At 41.0% G+C, this 16775-nt stretch overlaps 1 protein-coding gene across 4 annotated transcripts in view; it reads right to left on the bottom strand.

Moving 5' to 3' along the window:
• TCERG1 (transcription elongation regulator 1) overlaps positions 1–16775 on the bottom strand; it is a 31095-nt gene that overhangs the window by 7320 nt on the left and 7000 nt on the right. The window contains exons 5-15 of one of the 4 annotated variants that reach the window (XM_065690872.1): positions 15745–15987; positions 11946–12008; positions 10464–10664; positions 9388–9503; positions 8169–8257; positions 7161–7321; positions 6274–6340; positions 5332–5467; positions 4692–4781; positions 4360–4478; positions 2193–2343 (exon numbers count right to left, since the gene is read on the bottom strand). In XM_065690872.1, the coding sequence (XP_065546944.1) occupies positions 2193–2343; positions 4360–4478; positions 4692–4781; positions 5332–5467; positions 6274–6340; positions 7161–7321; positions 8169–8257; positions 9388–9503; positions 10464–10664; positions 11946–12008; positions 15745–15987 (1436 nt within the window). The remainder of the gene's footprint in view (positions 1–2192; positions 2344–4359; positions 4479–4691; positions 4782–5331; positions 5468–6273; positions 6341–7160; positions 7322–8168; positions 8258–9387; positions 9504–10463; positions 10665–11945; positions 12009–15744; positions 15988–16775) is intronic. The other 3 variants (XM_065690873.1, XM_065690874.1, XM_065690876.1) reach the window with 3 other exon arrangements.

Raw genomic sequence — 16775 nt, 5'->3', positions numbered from 1 at the left:
AGGGCACTTCCAGACCTTCCCTCCCCTGAAGCAGGGGTTTAACTGCAGTCATCTGCAATGGGCATGGTGCAGGTATCGCCACTTGGGATACAATTTTTAAAAAAAGGTGAAAACTCCCCCAAAAATTGAGGCAAAACCATCCCACCAAGGAACAATCTTTCAAGGTCACAGCTCTGTGACGCTGGGAGTTTAGTACACCTACACGCAGTAGCTAGCTCAACTGAGCAGAATATTATGTGAGGAATCTGCTGATCTTGCTCACATCCAGACCCGAGAGCCACCAGGGCGTCCGCAGCTGAACGCTGCAGCACGTCTGTGTGAGGCAGCACAAGGGGCTCATCTGCTGGCACTGCTCACCACGAGGACACGGAGCAACACTGTCCTGGGACAGCACCTGAGCAGCCTGCTCACTCCTACCACCTCATGGTCCCCTCCCTGGTATCCTCAAACCCATGTGTCCCTATCTCTGTCATCTGAGAAGTAGTTACTCACTGAAGTTAGCCCTGTGGACAAACCGAACCATCTGCAAAGCTGGCTGCTCCTTCACCACCCAGTAAGCCTTGACTCAACGAAGGAAAATCAAAACCTTATAGAACTAAAAACCCTTACATTAAAGATTTCTGTAAAGATGATCCTCCTTAAGCAAAGATTTTGGTCTTTTAAAACAGGCTGAGAAAGCTTCAGGTTAAATGCCTTGAATTTTCTTTTATGTTTTAAGCACTTTCAAAATCAAAGGAACATAAGACTGAAAGTATTTCAGGTGTATTTAGAAGTCTTTTTTTTGGCAGTTAACACATTGCAGGTACAACTCTCATCACTTCACAAGGAAAAAAACTAAAAAAATGTAAAGTACCGGAACTGCGGGAGGCTAAAGTCACCACACAGAGATACCAATTCTTTCCTCACTAGGGAATCCCATAATATTTGCGTGTCAGTGATTGACAGCTGTCAGACTGAACTGATTGACAGGCCGCACAGCACATAACTGTAAAGTCTATCCACTTGTTATAAAACAGAATACATAAAATGGTTACAAAAGGCTTTTGGAGAAAAAAAAAAAAACATTATTTCAAAAGCAAACACACACAATCGCTCTTCTTTTAACTCATCAGCTTTAGAACAATCATGCAACAACAGAACAAGTATTTACTTTTTACAGTTCAACTGCACTATTAAGCTGCAAGAATGCTTTAAAATTCCACTTTCATCAGCAAAATGCAGTAAGAGTCTAGTTTTGAACTATATCAGCTCTCCTCTGAAAGCACATTTATTGAGAATAGCAGCTAAGTCTACAGCTGATGAAATCGCGTTCAGAATCAAATGAGGCCAGAGTACCTGGGCTTAAAAACTAGGCAAAACTTATACAATAACCAAGCTGTCCCCACATCTAGCCTGCAGCTCTGCACTGTTCTCTTCTGGAAGCATTCTTAGCAGGTGAAATTTGCAATAACTGTGCACTACCAAATAAACCCTGCAGACTCTCACATGTCAAAGCAGTCAGAGGTTGCCCTCTCCACACTCCCACAGCACAACGGGACAGGATGCAGGTGCTGTGGCTCTGCTGCTGAGACCTGCTCCTGCTGCGGCACCGCAGCCAAGTCACATTTGCAACTCATCAGTCTTTTAAGAGTTGACTTTCCATTCTAACAAGCAGCAGTTTGTACATATGATATGTTTATTCAAAGATTAAGAAGTCACTAAAGTGCCAGCTTTTAGATGGCAAGAGAAGATATAAGAGCTATTTGGAATTTAAACAAGTATCCTACAGAGAACTGCCAGTTTTTGTTGCCTCCACTGAGAGAGCAGAGGTCATGGCCAGTTCTGGGGTTTCCAGCCGAGGACAAGAATCCTTTTCATTTTAATGCTTCAGGATAAGGTAACTTAAAAAAAAAAATATTAAAATAAACCCCAGGCATTATTCCAGTTAAAGATACGCTGTATGTGATTATCTGAGTAAACAGCTTCACAAACAAATGTAGGTTTGATTCTATGTGCTCTAAAAGGCAGTACACTGCAAACTTTGAACACTTAGCTTAGATTGACCCAAAGGATGTCTGTGAAGTGTTCGCAGTGCAAAACCTCCACGGAAGTGAAGGGCCATGTCTTGGAGCAGGAAACCAAGCACTGCCTCTGTCCCGTCTCACTCAGACTAGCACCATTCACACTGCTGGAGCTAAAAAAAGTCACCTTACCTTCTCACCTCTGGTCTTCGAGTCTTCTTTTTCCTTCTTTCTTGCCGCTGTGATAAACTCATTAAACAAGGCCTCTCGATCTTTCATCTTTTCAATTGCCTTGAACCTCGAGTCTTTAGCATGCTTGGCTGCAAATTCACTAAAAGTAGTTCTGCAACAAAATGGCAAGTGAACTCATTTGGCAGAGCTGTCTTTGCTGGGAAGCAGGTTCAGCAGAGAAATGCTGCTTCTGCTAGAATACATGCCAGAGCATAGTTTGGAGGGAAAAAAAAGAACAAAAAAAGGCACCATCCTACGGTCTCACTACAGCAATGCTCCACCACTGAGCTATGTAGAGAGGAGTTGGGTTTAGGCACGCACACAAGAGGTATCGTTAGAGGCTTATATGGTGTGTGGGTTGGTTGGAATACAGCTACCTGCAGAAAGTGCAGGTGTAGGAAGAGAGACTACAAAGCAACCAAGAAGAAGAAATGGAAAAACTCAGTTGTCTAGAAAAATGTTCCGTTTTGGGGCTGGCAGTTCAGCCACCAGGTGTGTGTCAGCTGTGAAACTGAAACTGTACGTGCATTCACTTGCAGCCAAACCATGCTAAGAGTTCACCAGGAAAATCACCTTTTGGCGTTAGGCACAACTGAACACTGGCTGAGTCCCTTTTTCCTCCTGTGGTGAACATCGTATGGCCCAATCTCAAACCACTTGGAGCTGAAAATCCTCAAAACACCAGGGGCTGATGCAGCAATACTGGGCTTTCAACCCGTTACCCCCACAGCATCTCCCTGACAGTTCTCTCACCTCCAGGGCCAGATTCCAACCTGTGCAGTAGATATAGTACTGCCACTTACCTCGAAAAAAACCACTACTGTGCTTTTTCCAAGCTCTGATGCAAATCTGGCCCCAAGAATACGTGAGACACTTATAATCATACGAATGTTTTCATCACAGCATGGAAATAATTAGACTTGGAAAATCCAGCCTACTGTTGCTGTAGGGTAAATTGAAACAAGAAGACAATTTGGTAGCTTATTCAAAAGATTAGAAAGTGAATGCAAAGCTATATTGAAGAACAAGAGCTGTTTAAGTGGAGTGGAACACAAACTCTTGGGCATGTTGGACTGAGATAGATGATAAAAACCCAGTCTGGCACTCACAGAAGTACAGCAATATCTTTAGACAAACACTGAAACCAGAAGACAGAGGATAAAATTAAACAAGACAGTATTTCAGATGGAACTCTCTTTCCCACCCCAACCCATAATCAGATAAGAGTCAATCCCAATATGACACATCAGAGATTTCTGGGAAGCCGAGGACACCAAAACCAACCTAATAGTTTATGTCAGCCTCTGAAACATACATTAAACTTACTACTGATGAGCTTTTTCTTACATCTCCATGCCTCTGTTCTTCCCAGCCTACCACCCTTATTAAATGACAGACAGGTAAGAGTTATGAGTCAGACCTGAAGTAATTTAGAAGTTAACATAACACTGGCTTCCACCAGATCTCCAAAACGGGGCACTGAAAAAAATTAAGCTGAAGTGAAACAAATGAATTGTTATTTCACTGTAAAAGAATCAATGCCAGATAAGCCAAGAGATGCTGAAAGAGAATGCTTTGGAGCTCATCTGATGACATAAGCATGTATTTCATTAACTCTATGTGAGAAAACTGTGAAACAAATAATTCTAGCAATAAAATCTTGGATGTTTGTACATTCACTGCCATCACCTCGCTATTATTGCAAGTGGGTCTGAACGTGAGGGGCATGTAATTTCTGTATTAAACCAACCAGAACGTTCTATCATATAATTATTAACATATTTTGTAACCAGAAAAACAAACTGAAGAAACCACCCTTGTACTCCTCAGAGACTACCAATATCCTTAGCAAGAAAAGAGGGTTGGTTCAAGAAAAGGTTCGCGATCCACCACAGGTTTTCTCACAAGCTGCAAAACACGCTGGGGATTTCTTCAAAAGGACTTAAAATACGAAAATAATGATAAATCACAAGTTCTATTATTTCATGGCTTAGGTGAATACAAGCAGGAAAAGAAGATTTCAGCAGTATCTGATGGTTTTTCTTATCTTTGCCCATTCATCTACCTAATACCCAACATACTTGATTCTAATAGAGCTTATGCATATGGACAAGAAAGCAGGTCCTACCTTGGATTAATCTTTGCTTCTTCCATCATTTTCTTGAAATCCTCCTTGGCCTGCATTATTTTGTTTTTCTTCTCCTTGCGCTCCTCCTCTGCCCGGGTTTTCACATACTGATCAAATACCTACAGAAACACCAGTCACCAACACAGAACACACCAACCTGACGCCAACCAAGCTCTAAGCAAGAGGAGAAAAAAATCCCATTTCTTTCCTTTTCTCCAGTTTCCTTTCCTCTTCCCACAGAGCCAACATAGATGAGGTAGAAGTCATTCTGCAGACTACAAAACGCAGTAGCAGCTGTGTCTGGTGGGGAAGGAATCCAGCATCACTTTTACCTGTTTCCTTTCTTTCGGGTTGAGAAGTAAGTAACGAGGATCAAAAACTATCTTGTGTAGCTCCTTCTCCCACGTTGAAAAAGCAGAGACCTTCGATTAAAAAAGTCAGATTTTAATGAGTGGATAAGTTTTCTCAGAGATACAGAAGTTGTCCTATAGTTTTCAAGCAAAACTGCACATCTGATGAAAATAGGGAAACAAACTCATCCTGGAGTTTCCATCACCAATAGATGGAGGCTGCTATAGCAAGTTTCTGTACTGACTGGCTCTGAAAACTACTCAATAACAACACACAATCACTACCGTGTGACACTGAAAATATTAAGTACATCAGTAGGAAGCATTGAGGTCTATACCTCTGGTAAATGTTATGAATGTAAACAGTTCTGTTACAAGAGAGATTGATTTAAACATGTTAAGCTCATCTTAAATAGGCTTTATTAAAGCTATCCCATAAAACCTAGCTATTGAAACTAAATGAAAGCTGCATAGATAGCTGGAACCACTTCCATTTTTCAAAGTTACTATATAAATTTATATTCTATTAGCCTAATTTCTCTATCAAAACTGATGGTTACCAAGCAGATTTTCAAATTTGCTCACAACTGCACACAGACAGACAGACAGAGCTTTCCCTGACCCCTCTTTCCAGAAGCATGTCCTTGAACTGTTTCATCCGAGCCTCCAGAGGAACAATGGCTCTCTCTCGAGCGGCTTTGATTTCAGCTTCCATAGCAGCCTCCTTCTCTGAGTCAATATCTTTGTTATCATCTTTCCTGAAAAAAAGTAAACATACAGTTTAACTGGAGAAGTGCATGTGAACCCTGCAGGTTAAAAACTAAACTGCACCGGGATGGAATGGAGACACCCAGTTACTGCAGAAGCACAGGCCTACAAATCACAAAAGACATTCTTTGGGACTTGGATGTGGGTGCTGTCACAGTGGAAGAGGTCAAGAACCAGGGTACTGTCAGTAAGTTCAGTGTCTACAAACGGCACCAAGAGTGAATGCCCTTCGTCTCGGACAAACCCAAAGCCATAATTGCTAACAACTTGATGATCAGTCCTAAGAGTACACAGTAACAAACAAAATAGTAAAGCAGTGTGTGTAACTTAGAGTGACGTGACATATATCGCTTCCAACAGGCAAAGCAGACCAAAAGACCTCAACAAACCTCTTAAGCCTCTGTAACAATGAAAACAGAGCAGTCACTATGATGCTGGATGGCTATAGATGGCAGGATGCTTTGACAACAAACTCTTGTGCACCAAAAGTAACAAGCTGGGTAAAGAAGCAACAGAAGTAAACTATTTATGATAAACTCCACTCAAAATATTCCTTGGATTCACCAACTTTTATTTCCATTTTGAGTGATTTCCAAAGCCTTTTCTCCATACATGAGTTTCAGCTATCTCAGAGAAACACAGAACACTTGAGCTGCTGATGTACAACAGCAGGAGGCTGGTGACTACGCTCGCCAACCCTGTTAAGTTACTGTTGCACTCTGCTGAATACACACTGATGAAGAACTTCAGTTATTTTATCTACACAAACCCTTAGCAATGAGAAACAAAAACTTACTTGCGCTTTTTAATCTTAATAGGCTCGTCTTCATTTGCTTCCTCTGCAGTTTCGTGCTCTTCTCGAACTGCAACAGATTTCAGGAACACTTTAGATTTGCTAGTTATGAGAAGTCATTTTACAAATGAAGCCTTGTGCAAAACCAGAGGACAATGTGTACAGCAATAGCGTGTTCTGACAAAGGAAGACGTGGTTTTGTCACTGTCAGAACAGTACTATTGGAACTTGGTGGCAGGACTAATGGACTTGCGGCCAGCTCTGGGTTTAAAACAACAAATGCTGACCTCTTATTTCCATGAGAAAACCCCCTCTAGCTGAACAGTCTAATGAAGCACAGTTGAATATCCCAAGTACCTACTTGCACTTTGGTATCCTCCAACTACCAAGCCCACATCTCATCCCAGGATCATTTACTAGAACTTATGCCAGAAACAAGTATTGTCTCAGCAGCCTCTTGAATGTTCTCTGCTCTTGGCAGCTGTTTCCAAAACTGCATTCCAGTTGATGCTCTCCAAGTTAAATCCTCTTCCATGAGAGCCCATTCATACATTATGATTAATCTTTTCTGGCCCACAAATTCCTCTTGCTTATAAAACACACACAGTCCCCTGTTCTAGTCAGTAAAATATGTCCTTTTTTTCCAGCTTGTTGGCATTTAGAAAACAATCTTGTTAGTAGCTACTTTCTTCAAAAGACTGGGTATTTTTCCCCCCAAAAGAACTCTACACATCTGCATTTTCACCAGCCCTCTGAAATCCTAAAATTATGTGCATTTCTAAGTATGCCCTTACATTTCTCTCACTTACTGAAATGTTACTAGCTTTGGAAATCAACATAAAATGACAAATTCTATTCAGACTTCTCAAGAAGACAATAAGAACACTTACTAAGTTTTTTTCCTTCTTCCATTCCTTTTTTATGAGGGGGTTCTTGAATAATTTTGTCCACATCAGCTCTTCCAATGAGATCATCTGGTCGGTCCCACATGGAAAGACGAGTGGTTGGGTTGTAGAAGAACACACGCTCATCACCAGTCCACACCACACACCTGAAGTGCAATGGACAGACAGGAAGGGGTGTTTTATCTTTGCCTCCAGGCATCCAGCACAGTTACTACAGTCCAGGACTGAGCAAGTAGTCACTGGCAGAGCCAGGCTGCACTGACTGCACAACCACCTACATTCCTACTACCTAGGTGGGTTATGGAATTATGGCTTGGCCAGCAGATTTGAAATGCATTTTCACAAATGCTCTTTATCTTTACAGGAGCTGCAATAAACTCAGTTCTTCTCTAGAAAAATGTTTTAGAGAGCAAATCAGATTTGGGATAAAATGTACCTTAGCTCTTCAACACCCCGCAAAACATGAGTGACCTAGTGATCTCACCAGAACTTGTAAGTGAGAGGATGAAAGAGCCACAGTGATAGTCTGAAGGGAGACAGCCTTAAATATCAACCATTAATAAAAAGCATTGATGGCTGAATTGCAAAAAATAAAACATCCCTTTCCCGTCAGTAAGATTTCTACCTTGGTCATACAGAGATGATTTACATATATTACAGCAAGAATAACCTAATAATGATGTTACGCATGGAGGCACCTGGTAAGTATCTATGCCAAGTAAAAGACAGAGATAAATACAGGATTGTTTTGGCCAGGAGCAGCACCTACTCATTCCCAAGGCATAAGGGCATAAGAAGTTCAAGATATTTTTTTGGTGGTGTTTCATACCAGAGGAGCAGGAATCCCTTGCTGGCTGGAGGAATCCAACATTATTTGAAACAGAAGCACACCAAGAACAGGATCTTCACACACTACCACTTGTTCTGACTACCCAGCAACCTTCCTGGCATCTCAGTCCCACTGTGCAGGCTGTAGGGAAAATCATTACCTACCATGGGGTCCCAGGAATAGGAGTAGTTGCCACTGGCTTGGCCTTCTGAGCTGCTTTCTCTTCTTCAGTCATTTCTTCCTCTTTAGGCTCCTCAAGGAAAAAGGAAGTTACAGGATTCAGGCATTGACAGGCAGAAAATTGTTTATTATAAAGTAACTAGCTTGCTTTAAACAGGCAAATGTATTTTGAAACCATGCTAACAAACAGCTCTCAATTACACCTCTGCCATGCCTAAAATGAAGCCTTGGAATTTCAACAGGAAGTGCTATTCAGAAATCTCAATTCAGAAAACCTCCAAGTGTTTACTTCTGACTTCAGTGCAGCCTTATTTAAAAGCCTTCCTATAGCCACATGAATCCTTCCATCGAGGCCTGAATACAGGGGCAAGGATGTACGTTCTCATAAAGAAATTTTGTTTCATTCTTAGAATTCATTTACTTGAAAATGAGACACGGAAAGATGAAACAGTCAGAAATGTGCAATAACCTTTGTAGCAGAAACGGGCAAAGTGGCAACTCCCTCAAAAGTAACCAGGGCTGAGTCCTAATAAAAACCAGCAACTGAATTCTGTGCTTTTGCCTACCAAGTTACATTAAGAGCTCACAGAAATCTGTATAAAAGCTTTAACTGTCATTCAAACACTCTGGCATCCTCAAGAACTCTGTTCCTCAGTCTGACAAAAAGCTGTACAAGAAAAAAGGTTAATTCTGTTTACTGCAATGGTGACACTAGAGACCTTTCCTAGGACACGTGGTCCTGACAGACTAAGCTTAGCAGCTGCAGCCCATGAAGAATGTGTAAGCTTTGTTTCAGAAGTGTTCAAAATAACGAAGTAAAGAAATAGAGGAGAAAACCTATTGAAGATTTCAAACATTCAGGACAAGTTTCATTTTTCTGAACACCTTAAAATGAGCAAGAGAACATCATGTCTATCTCATTAGCTAGCTTTTTTTTCCTATGTTCTTATTGATTTCTTAACTCACTCTATATTTTTTTTTAATGTCCTTTTTCCTTTAGGTAAAAAAATTAATTAAAAAAAAAAAAAAAAAAAAAGAGCTATGAATCCAAAAAGGAAGGCTTTCAGATCCCCCCAGGAATGCAAGAACTCAAATTACTAACCATGTCTCCCGTCAATATGCCTGGGCTACAGATGCATCCACACCTGTAGGATGTAGGACCCAAAATGCCGATACTGACTATTTGGTTGCAAGGTCTTTTACCTCCTTTATAAGTTCTTTTATAGGTTCTTCTTTTGGCTCTTCTTCTTCTGTCTCCATTGGTAAAGGCTCTTCTGGGGGTTCTTTAATTGGCTCTTTTATCTTCTCTTCCATTTTTTCTACATAAAGATAGAATTTTCCTTAGTATTATTAGAAAACCATGATAAAACCACAACTGATTTATTTGATCAGCATGACTTTCCAAGCACAACAACAGCACTTATTTTAAATGGATTTTCATCACTTTCTGTCCTTCTGGGGATTTCCAGCATCTGCTATAAATATGTGATTATCTCCTGTACCAAGAGTTACCTGGAACTGGAAAATGAAAGGCAGCCTATAATATGGAAAAGGTAGCTAAAGTGTACCAAGACAAATCACTGAAACACCAACAGAAATATCAACAAGAGCTGCAACCAGCAGTGCAACACTGGAGAGCACTTTTAGATTTGAATGCTGATGATGAGGAAAAAAAAAAAAACTCACGGAGAAGCCACAGGATTTTTGCTTCTTCTTCCTTATTAATAATACAAGAACAATTTCCCTCTGATACAACAAAACCGATGAGTATAATGTAGATTCAGATGAACACAAGTCACAGAACAGGACCTGAATGCAGCATAGGGATGGTGGCAGTGGAAGCAGTTTACTTTTCCTCGGATTCCACATCTGTTTATATACTTCTTGAGGATCTGAAGTTTAGAATTTCAGTGATCTTCCTTCTTTCCTGGTTTACAGTCTTTAGAATAACTGAGTTTTCTCTTCGCTTCCTATCCTCCTGCTATTAAGATCTTCTCCAACATGTGAGTATGTAAAGTACTTACTCTCTGCTGGAGTGGAAACTCATGTTTACCCAATTGTCACAGAATCTGGAAGCAACTCTAGAGCCAAATACTCTTACAATACCGTGGGAAACAAAAACCCAGGGCTTTCAGACTCAAGACCTGCTCAGATGGATAGTTATAATTTCAAAATATTCTTAAGGGAGATGAGGGATTAGAAATATTCTTGCTCATGTTTTCAAACACAACCATTAATGGCTGAAGCAATAGTATACAGCTGGATTAAAAAAAAAGTACCTTTCTCTTTCAGTTCTTGGGGTTTTTCCCATGTTGACTCCAAAGTCCTATTGTTATAATAGTAAGTCTTTCCATCTGCTGTTTTGTACTCTGTCCACTCGGAGACGGCTGTGGCTCCGGCCAGTGTTGCTGGGGAAGCAGCAATAGCAACCTGAGGGTGGATCATGGGCACGATGGGAGGCGCCATGCCCGGGAGGACACCTGTACAAGGGGTAAAGGAAAAAGAAAAGGAGAAAGGAAAGAAAACAGTAAGTGACCTTGAACCACGTAAGGACCCAGACCTAGCACTTCACTGACTTCATTTACAAACAATCAACCTAGATAAATAAACATAGATTTCCAGTTAAGCTGCAAAGCAATGCATTGTGACTCCATTTGCTCCCTGTTTTACAGTCAGCAGTGCCCCTATTAGCAGGCAAATTAGACAGCTTTTTATTTTGAGTCATGTGCAGTTCTGCACAGCACAGATTTGTCAGCTTTTAGGCGTTTGCTTTCATACTTCAAATCTAAGTGCTCTATTTATTAAAAAGTCTTTATTAGGTCTGTATAACAAATAATTTTTTTAATAATCTACTCCACTGTGTAATGAAGTTGTCATTTTAAGAGCTATTCTGATTGCTCTTGAAAAAAGACAACAGTGGCTCAAGTTCAGGCCATGTAATACAGAGAACTCGGCTAAATCTTCAGCCTTGACTTAAAGTTGACATGACTTCAGAGCCTTAGATGAAAGCTGATGGGAGTGAAACAATTTCAGCTTGTGTGACAGTTTTGTTTAGTACTGCAGAGTGATTGGAAAAACATTTTACGCACATCCTAAAGCAACATGGCAAGTAAATACCCCAAGATCAGAAAGCCAGAATGCTGCATTATCCTAGTATTCCTCTACCTAGCCCACAAAATGGATGTACTGAACACATTTTGAATGGCAAGTTCTAGGAAAACAAATTGGATAGGACTAGAACTATAGGATCATAATTTTGAGCCTTAACAGTCCTATGAAAAAGTCTCTCTTTTCAAATAATAGAAAAGCACACATTATACATTGCCATAAAGTGACTTTCCTTAAATCCACAATTGGAAAAATGAAACTTCATACTAAGACGCACAGACACACACACCAACATGCGAGCACAGTCAGGTCACCACACAGGTGGAAGTAGGAAAAACAAAAATCCACACACAGGGAACTAGTAACTAAGAAGTATGGGCATGAAGAGATTCACAGTCATTACAGAACTCAATGATTACAGAAAACTGTACTGGGTTCTTGTACAAAATAAGCTAACACTAACAGTTATTTGGGAAAGTTATTTCCTGGCCAAATATGATATTTGCATTTATACTGGTTTTGAAAATCAAGCATATATAGATATATATACTCATTCACTTGGGGAAGCAAAGAAATAAATAAAAAATAAACAACAACATTCACTACCATGCCAACTTACAGACAAAACGAACTAAGATGGTTTTGAAAATTACCGGTCTTGGTGGTAGCGACTGTCTTTACATACGGGCAGCTGACTATTTGCATCATTGCTACACCTGCAAAAGGGACAAGCAAGCATGTTGGAAAGCTGCCATTGTATGTCGGCTACCACGGGGAGTCTGGACACTACGGGCTGACTGCTCCAATTTGGAATGCCAAAGAGAATTTGGAATGCTGGCAAAGAGAAAGTCTCCCGGCAAGGAAATGTGAATTATTTTTACCTCAACGTTTTATGCCAGATCAAATATAAAACTAATTTGAAGCTGCAGTGACAGTTTCTGCCTGCATTAAACCAGCTGTTCAGCAAATTACTGGGATGTCATCAAAAACAAAACGGTATTTCAATGAAGACTCAGGGGTTTAAGTTCATCCAAGGGGGAAGACAGCTCCAGCAGAGCAGTGCCAGGGGAACACGCCCTGCTAACGGCCCCTGCTCAGACCCATTGGGGAGCAGCAGCCAAGTGCAGCAAACGGGCTCTGCTGTTTTCAGTCTGCTGCTGCATATAGAAAGCAGTGGGAAGAGCAGAAGGACAGGTCTGAATTAGGCAGATGTGGCAGGGGGAAAGCCAAGTTCATACCCGTGGGAAAGCTGAGGCTGTTGGGGGCATTACAGAAAGGCTGGAGGAGGAAGAAGGGGAAAGAAATGAAAGCAATGAAGCTGCAAAAGGAGGTACAAAAGCTGCACTGGGGCAGTGGCAGCAAATGTTTTCTTTACTTTTCATTATCAAGAATGTCACAAGCTGAAAAATGCTCTGGAAGCAGCATAACCAGCCCTGGGAAAGGCAGCATCATGAACTGCTCTGCTCTCCAGTGCACTAGGAATGACACAGAAAGGTCACAAAGAGGAAAGCACCTCACCCTCTTCAACCAGGCACAAAATCCAGTAGGAAATTAGGGGTAAGAGGAATGAGTTTCCAAACCCTCCAATTTGGGGTGTGGAAGGAAACTGTCAAAGTTCTCTCTATGATGGTCAAGTCTGGACACTCAGAAACTGAAATAATTCAGAAACTTTCACATAAATGGTTTCAAATCATCATCTGAGGCTGAAAATCCTCCAGTGCAAAGTGAAATTAAACCCCTGTGTTTGTAACCAAAGTAATGTTTAGTTTTCATCGGAGATCTAGAATGGAAAGCATACAAAAATACTGCCAATTTCTTTTCAAACTATTTGTGAGCAGACAGAACTGAAATGGATTTTAATGATAATTTCAGTGAAAGAAGCCAAAATTGTTTTTATAAAAAAAAGTATGAATTGAGACACAAAAACATTGACTCCAACAGCACTGAATGAAGTGTTTGCCTCAATTTGCGGGAGGTGTTTCATGTTATGTACTTGAACATGAATCTGACAATTCGTTTTGTTAAGGAAGTTACAGCATGTCTCAGAATTGGGTCAGTATAAATAATGCCATCTGCGGGGTCACTGGGATCCAATACTGCAGCGCAGATAAGACTCAGCAAATACCCAAACTGTTTCCTCCGCCAAGTTCAGTCTCAAACATACAACTAACTTTTAACATATGAATTAAGAGAAAGCAGACTTACTTTTTAAGATCTGAGATTATGAGATATCACTAAGCAACTCTTCCATTGTTCCGGCTTACTACAGTGCAATACAGAGATTAACTTTGAGATCACTTGACAGCAGCATTGTTCAGCTCTGTCTCTGTCTGTAAACTGAAAGCAACCTAGCTGGTATTAGATCTGCTGCTGAACACCCCAAATGTCTACAAGTTAAAGCCTGGTGAGCTTAACTCACCAGGTGAGCTTAACTACACCTTCTCCTGCCATAAAGTAATTTTAACTTCTCTTGTTTCTTGTTACTGTAAAATATTTTAAAGGTTTCCTTTTTCTTTACAGTGTTTATAAATCATTACAACGAAGTCAGAATTAGCTGAGAGAAGCAGACTAACTTTGTTCTGTAACCAGGTAAAATGACAAATCAGACTCGTCAGTGGTAGCATGTGGTGTCCCTCCTACATGTTAGGAGTGTCACTTTAAAGCCCCATCTCACTGGAAGAACAGAACAGGCCAGACCTAAGACTTGCTACCAGGCAAGTTCTGAAAAGAATTATTTTCAAGCATGAGTTTAAGGAGGAATCGAGGGTTTCGCTCCACCTTCCCTTCTTACTGCACAAAACTTTTTGACTGAGAGCTTATGAATAAACCCAACCCAGGCTCACAGCCCAGCACACCCACTTTCACTAGCACTCTACCAGCTGTGACCACCCCCATCTCCCCAGAGAGCTCACAGCTGGGTAGATGATTACAGCCTCCAAAGGTACCTAAAGGACCCTTCACTCTATGCTGACCCTTGCTGCCAATGTCAGAAACTGCAGTACCCCAGATACACACACATCAGAATTCTCCCTCTATCCTTTACCATTTTTGCTCAGCCTTGAGTATCATGTTCAGAATAGTAGTTTTTTCCTGTCTAAAAGGAGTACTACACTATGATTTCCTTTTCAAGCAAACTGCAGGCTGAAGGAACTTCGCCCAGTTGCTTTAGAAGACTATCCTAAAAGCAGAGGAAACTCCAAGTTGGGCCTCTTCTAGTTAGCAGAACTAATACCCATTTTAAATACTTTGATGTTTATATCCTTTATCAAGTAAGTGTGCTAAGGGATTACTTTTCATCTGAGCAATTTAATGGAAGGTAAAGGCCTGCCTTTGTATGTACTAGATCTCTATCTTACAGGGACAGCAGGAAAGAAGTCACTTCACTCAGCTGTACCGAGTCAAAGATGTGAAGACACTGCTCATAGCTGCTTCTTCATAACTCATCGTCAGAAACTAACTTCTATCCAACACAGCTTCAGTCTCAAACCCTCCTTCATCACAGAAAATCATCAGCCCTCAATATATATTTAGCGTTAGTGCACACTGAAAAGAGCTAATGACTTTTAGCACTAGCACAACTCAACTGCACCCCTGCAAACTCAACATGGTATTAAAACAGCCAGTGGCTTCAATGACCTCTTAGGAGGATCTCTGCAGCACTTACAGGCAGCAGAGTCCAAATTCCTGTCAGCCTGAAATTACTTCCCTGAATATCTATGTATTTTATAAAAACTTCAGAAAATATGATCTACTGCTGGGCTGCCATCTAAGATTTCTTCTCAATGGTCTTTATACCTGAAATCTATGGCTAACACCCCAGCACCTTGAACACTTTTGTTATGATCCTCAGTCTAAATCTCAACATTTTGTGTACCCAAACAGCATCATCCTTGACAGCTGCATGCTAAGAGACCTGGAAACACCTACCACCATCTGGAGTAATGCACTCGAATAGCAATTTTTCCTGCTCATAAATATATTCTTTTAACTTCTTTTGGTTAAAAGCCATGTCCTAACAAATGTTTACACAGAAGACTTAAGGTCTAAATCAAGCAAGTAGAAAAAAATTAAGAGTATTACGGCAATTAGTCAAATACAGTGCTACAATATTCTCAGAGTCCCATGTGGATTCTGCTTAGAGGCTCAACAGGGTGACAAGACACCCATGTGCCATGAGATTAAGAAGCGTTTAGTGCAGTTCTGATCATCTAAAAGAAAAAGGATTACATGTTTTAAATGCAGCTGGTTTTGGTGTGTATCAAAGAACAAGAAGTAAAAAAATTTCCATGCTCTTTGTTAATTAAAAAGTCTGTCTGCTAACCCTGAATTCTTTCAAAAATACTCTGCGTGGAGAGGATTCAGGCAAGTTCTGTACACAGTGGACACATGAGTGCAAACAAATTGACAACATGGACATGTAGCAGACAAGACAATTACAGTTTGCCAATTTACCTGGAAGTGGAATAGGCATGCCAGGAAGGGGGACACGAAATGGAGGTACCATTACTGGTGGAAAAGCAGGAATTGCTGCAGTTGGTTGAGGTACTGCATGAGGAACTGCAGGAGGCAATGTCTGTGGGACTGGCTGGGGTACAGTCTGCACAGGTGTAGCAGAAGGAGCAGAGGTTGAAACACTGACTGATGGTGTGGCAACTGAAACACCCGAACTCGGGGTCTGGTCTTGTGTGGTAGGTGCTGATAAAAAAAAAAAAAACAACAAAGAACACCTTGTATCTCAGACACTACAATAGATTTGCTGCAAACATACTGGTGCTCTGTTTCCCAACAGATATAAGCAGATATGCTTAGAGATCATCAGCAAGAAGGCACTCATGGGCAAAACACCCTTTTGCCTTTTCTGCAACATTAAGTATTCACCAAGAAACTCAGTTTCAAGTTTTACTTTGTCCCATCGTTTACACCTAACAAGTCTCTACAGCGGTAGCAAGGGTGTATCAAAGGACAAATACAGCCTGAAATGGAATTCTACTCTGTATCTCCATTCAGAAAACCAGAAAGGGAACATTACAGAGAGTTGCAAATGGAAAAAGTTGTTCTGCTGTTAAATGAACACAGGTTCTGCCTGTTAACAGAAAAGTGGCAGCGTGTGCATGACAGCAGCATGCACATGGCAGCAGCCTGTCTAGAGCTGTGCTCATGAAGCTGTGTTCCAAGAATGGGAAAATGTCAACTTAAAAAATGTGTCAATCATCAAGGAAAAGGAAAGCACTTTTGTTCAGGTCTTCAGTGCCTGCCAGTAGGAAAATACACCATCAGTGTTCCATTCCATATCCTTGCAGCAGGACTGAAATCAGCACTTAAAAAGTGCTGCACATCCCAGCACTGGTCAGTGGGAACTGGAGAGTGACTGCTTAACCCCACTGACCAGCCCTGCAGATTTGCACTGCGAGATCTGGTGAGGGGGAGGAACTGTTGGAAAACTGAGCTGATTAAAAAATAACACTGCAGGAACCACACCAACT

The sequence above is a fragment of the Lathamus discolor genome, chromosome 10 (assembly GCF_037157495.1).
Source record: "Lathamus discolor isolate bLatDis1 chromosome 10, bLatDis1.hap1, whole genome shotgun sequence".
Lineage (NCBI taxonomy): Eukaryota > Metazoa > Chordata > Aves > Psittaciformes > Psittacidae > Lathamus > Lathamus discolor.
This window is presented reverse-complemented; position numbering and strand designations above follow the sequence as displayed.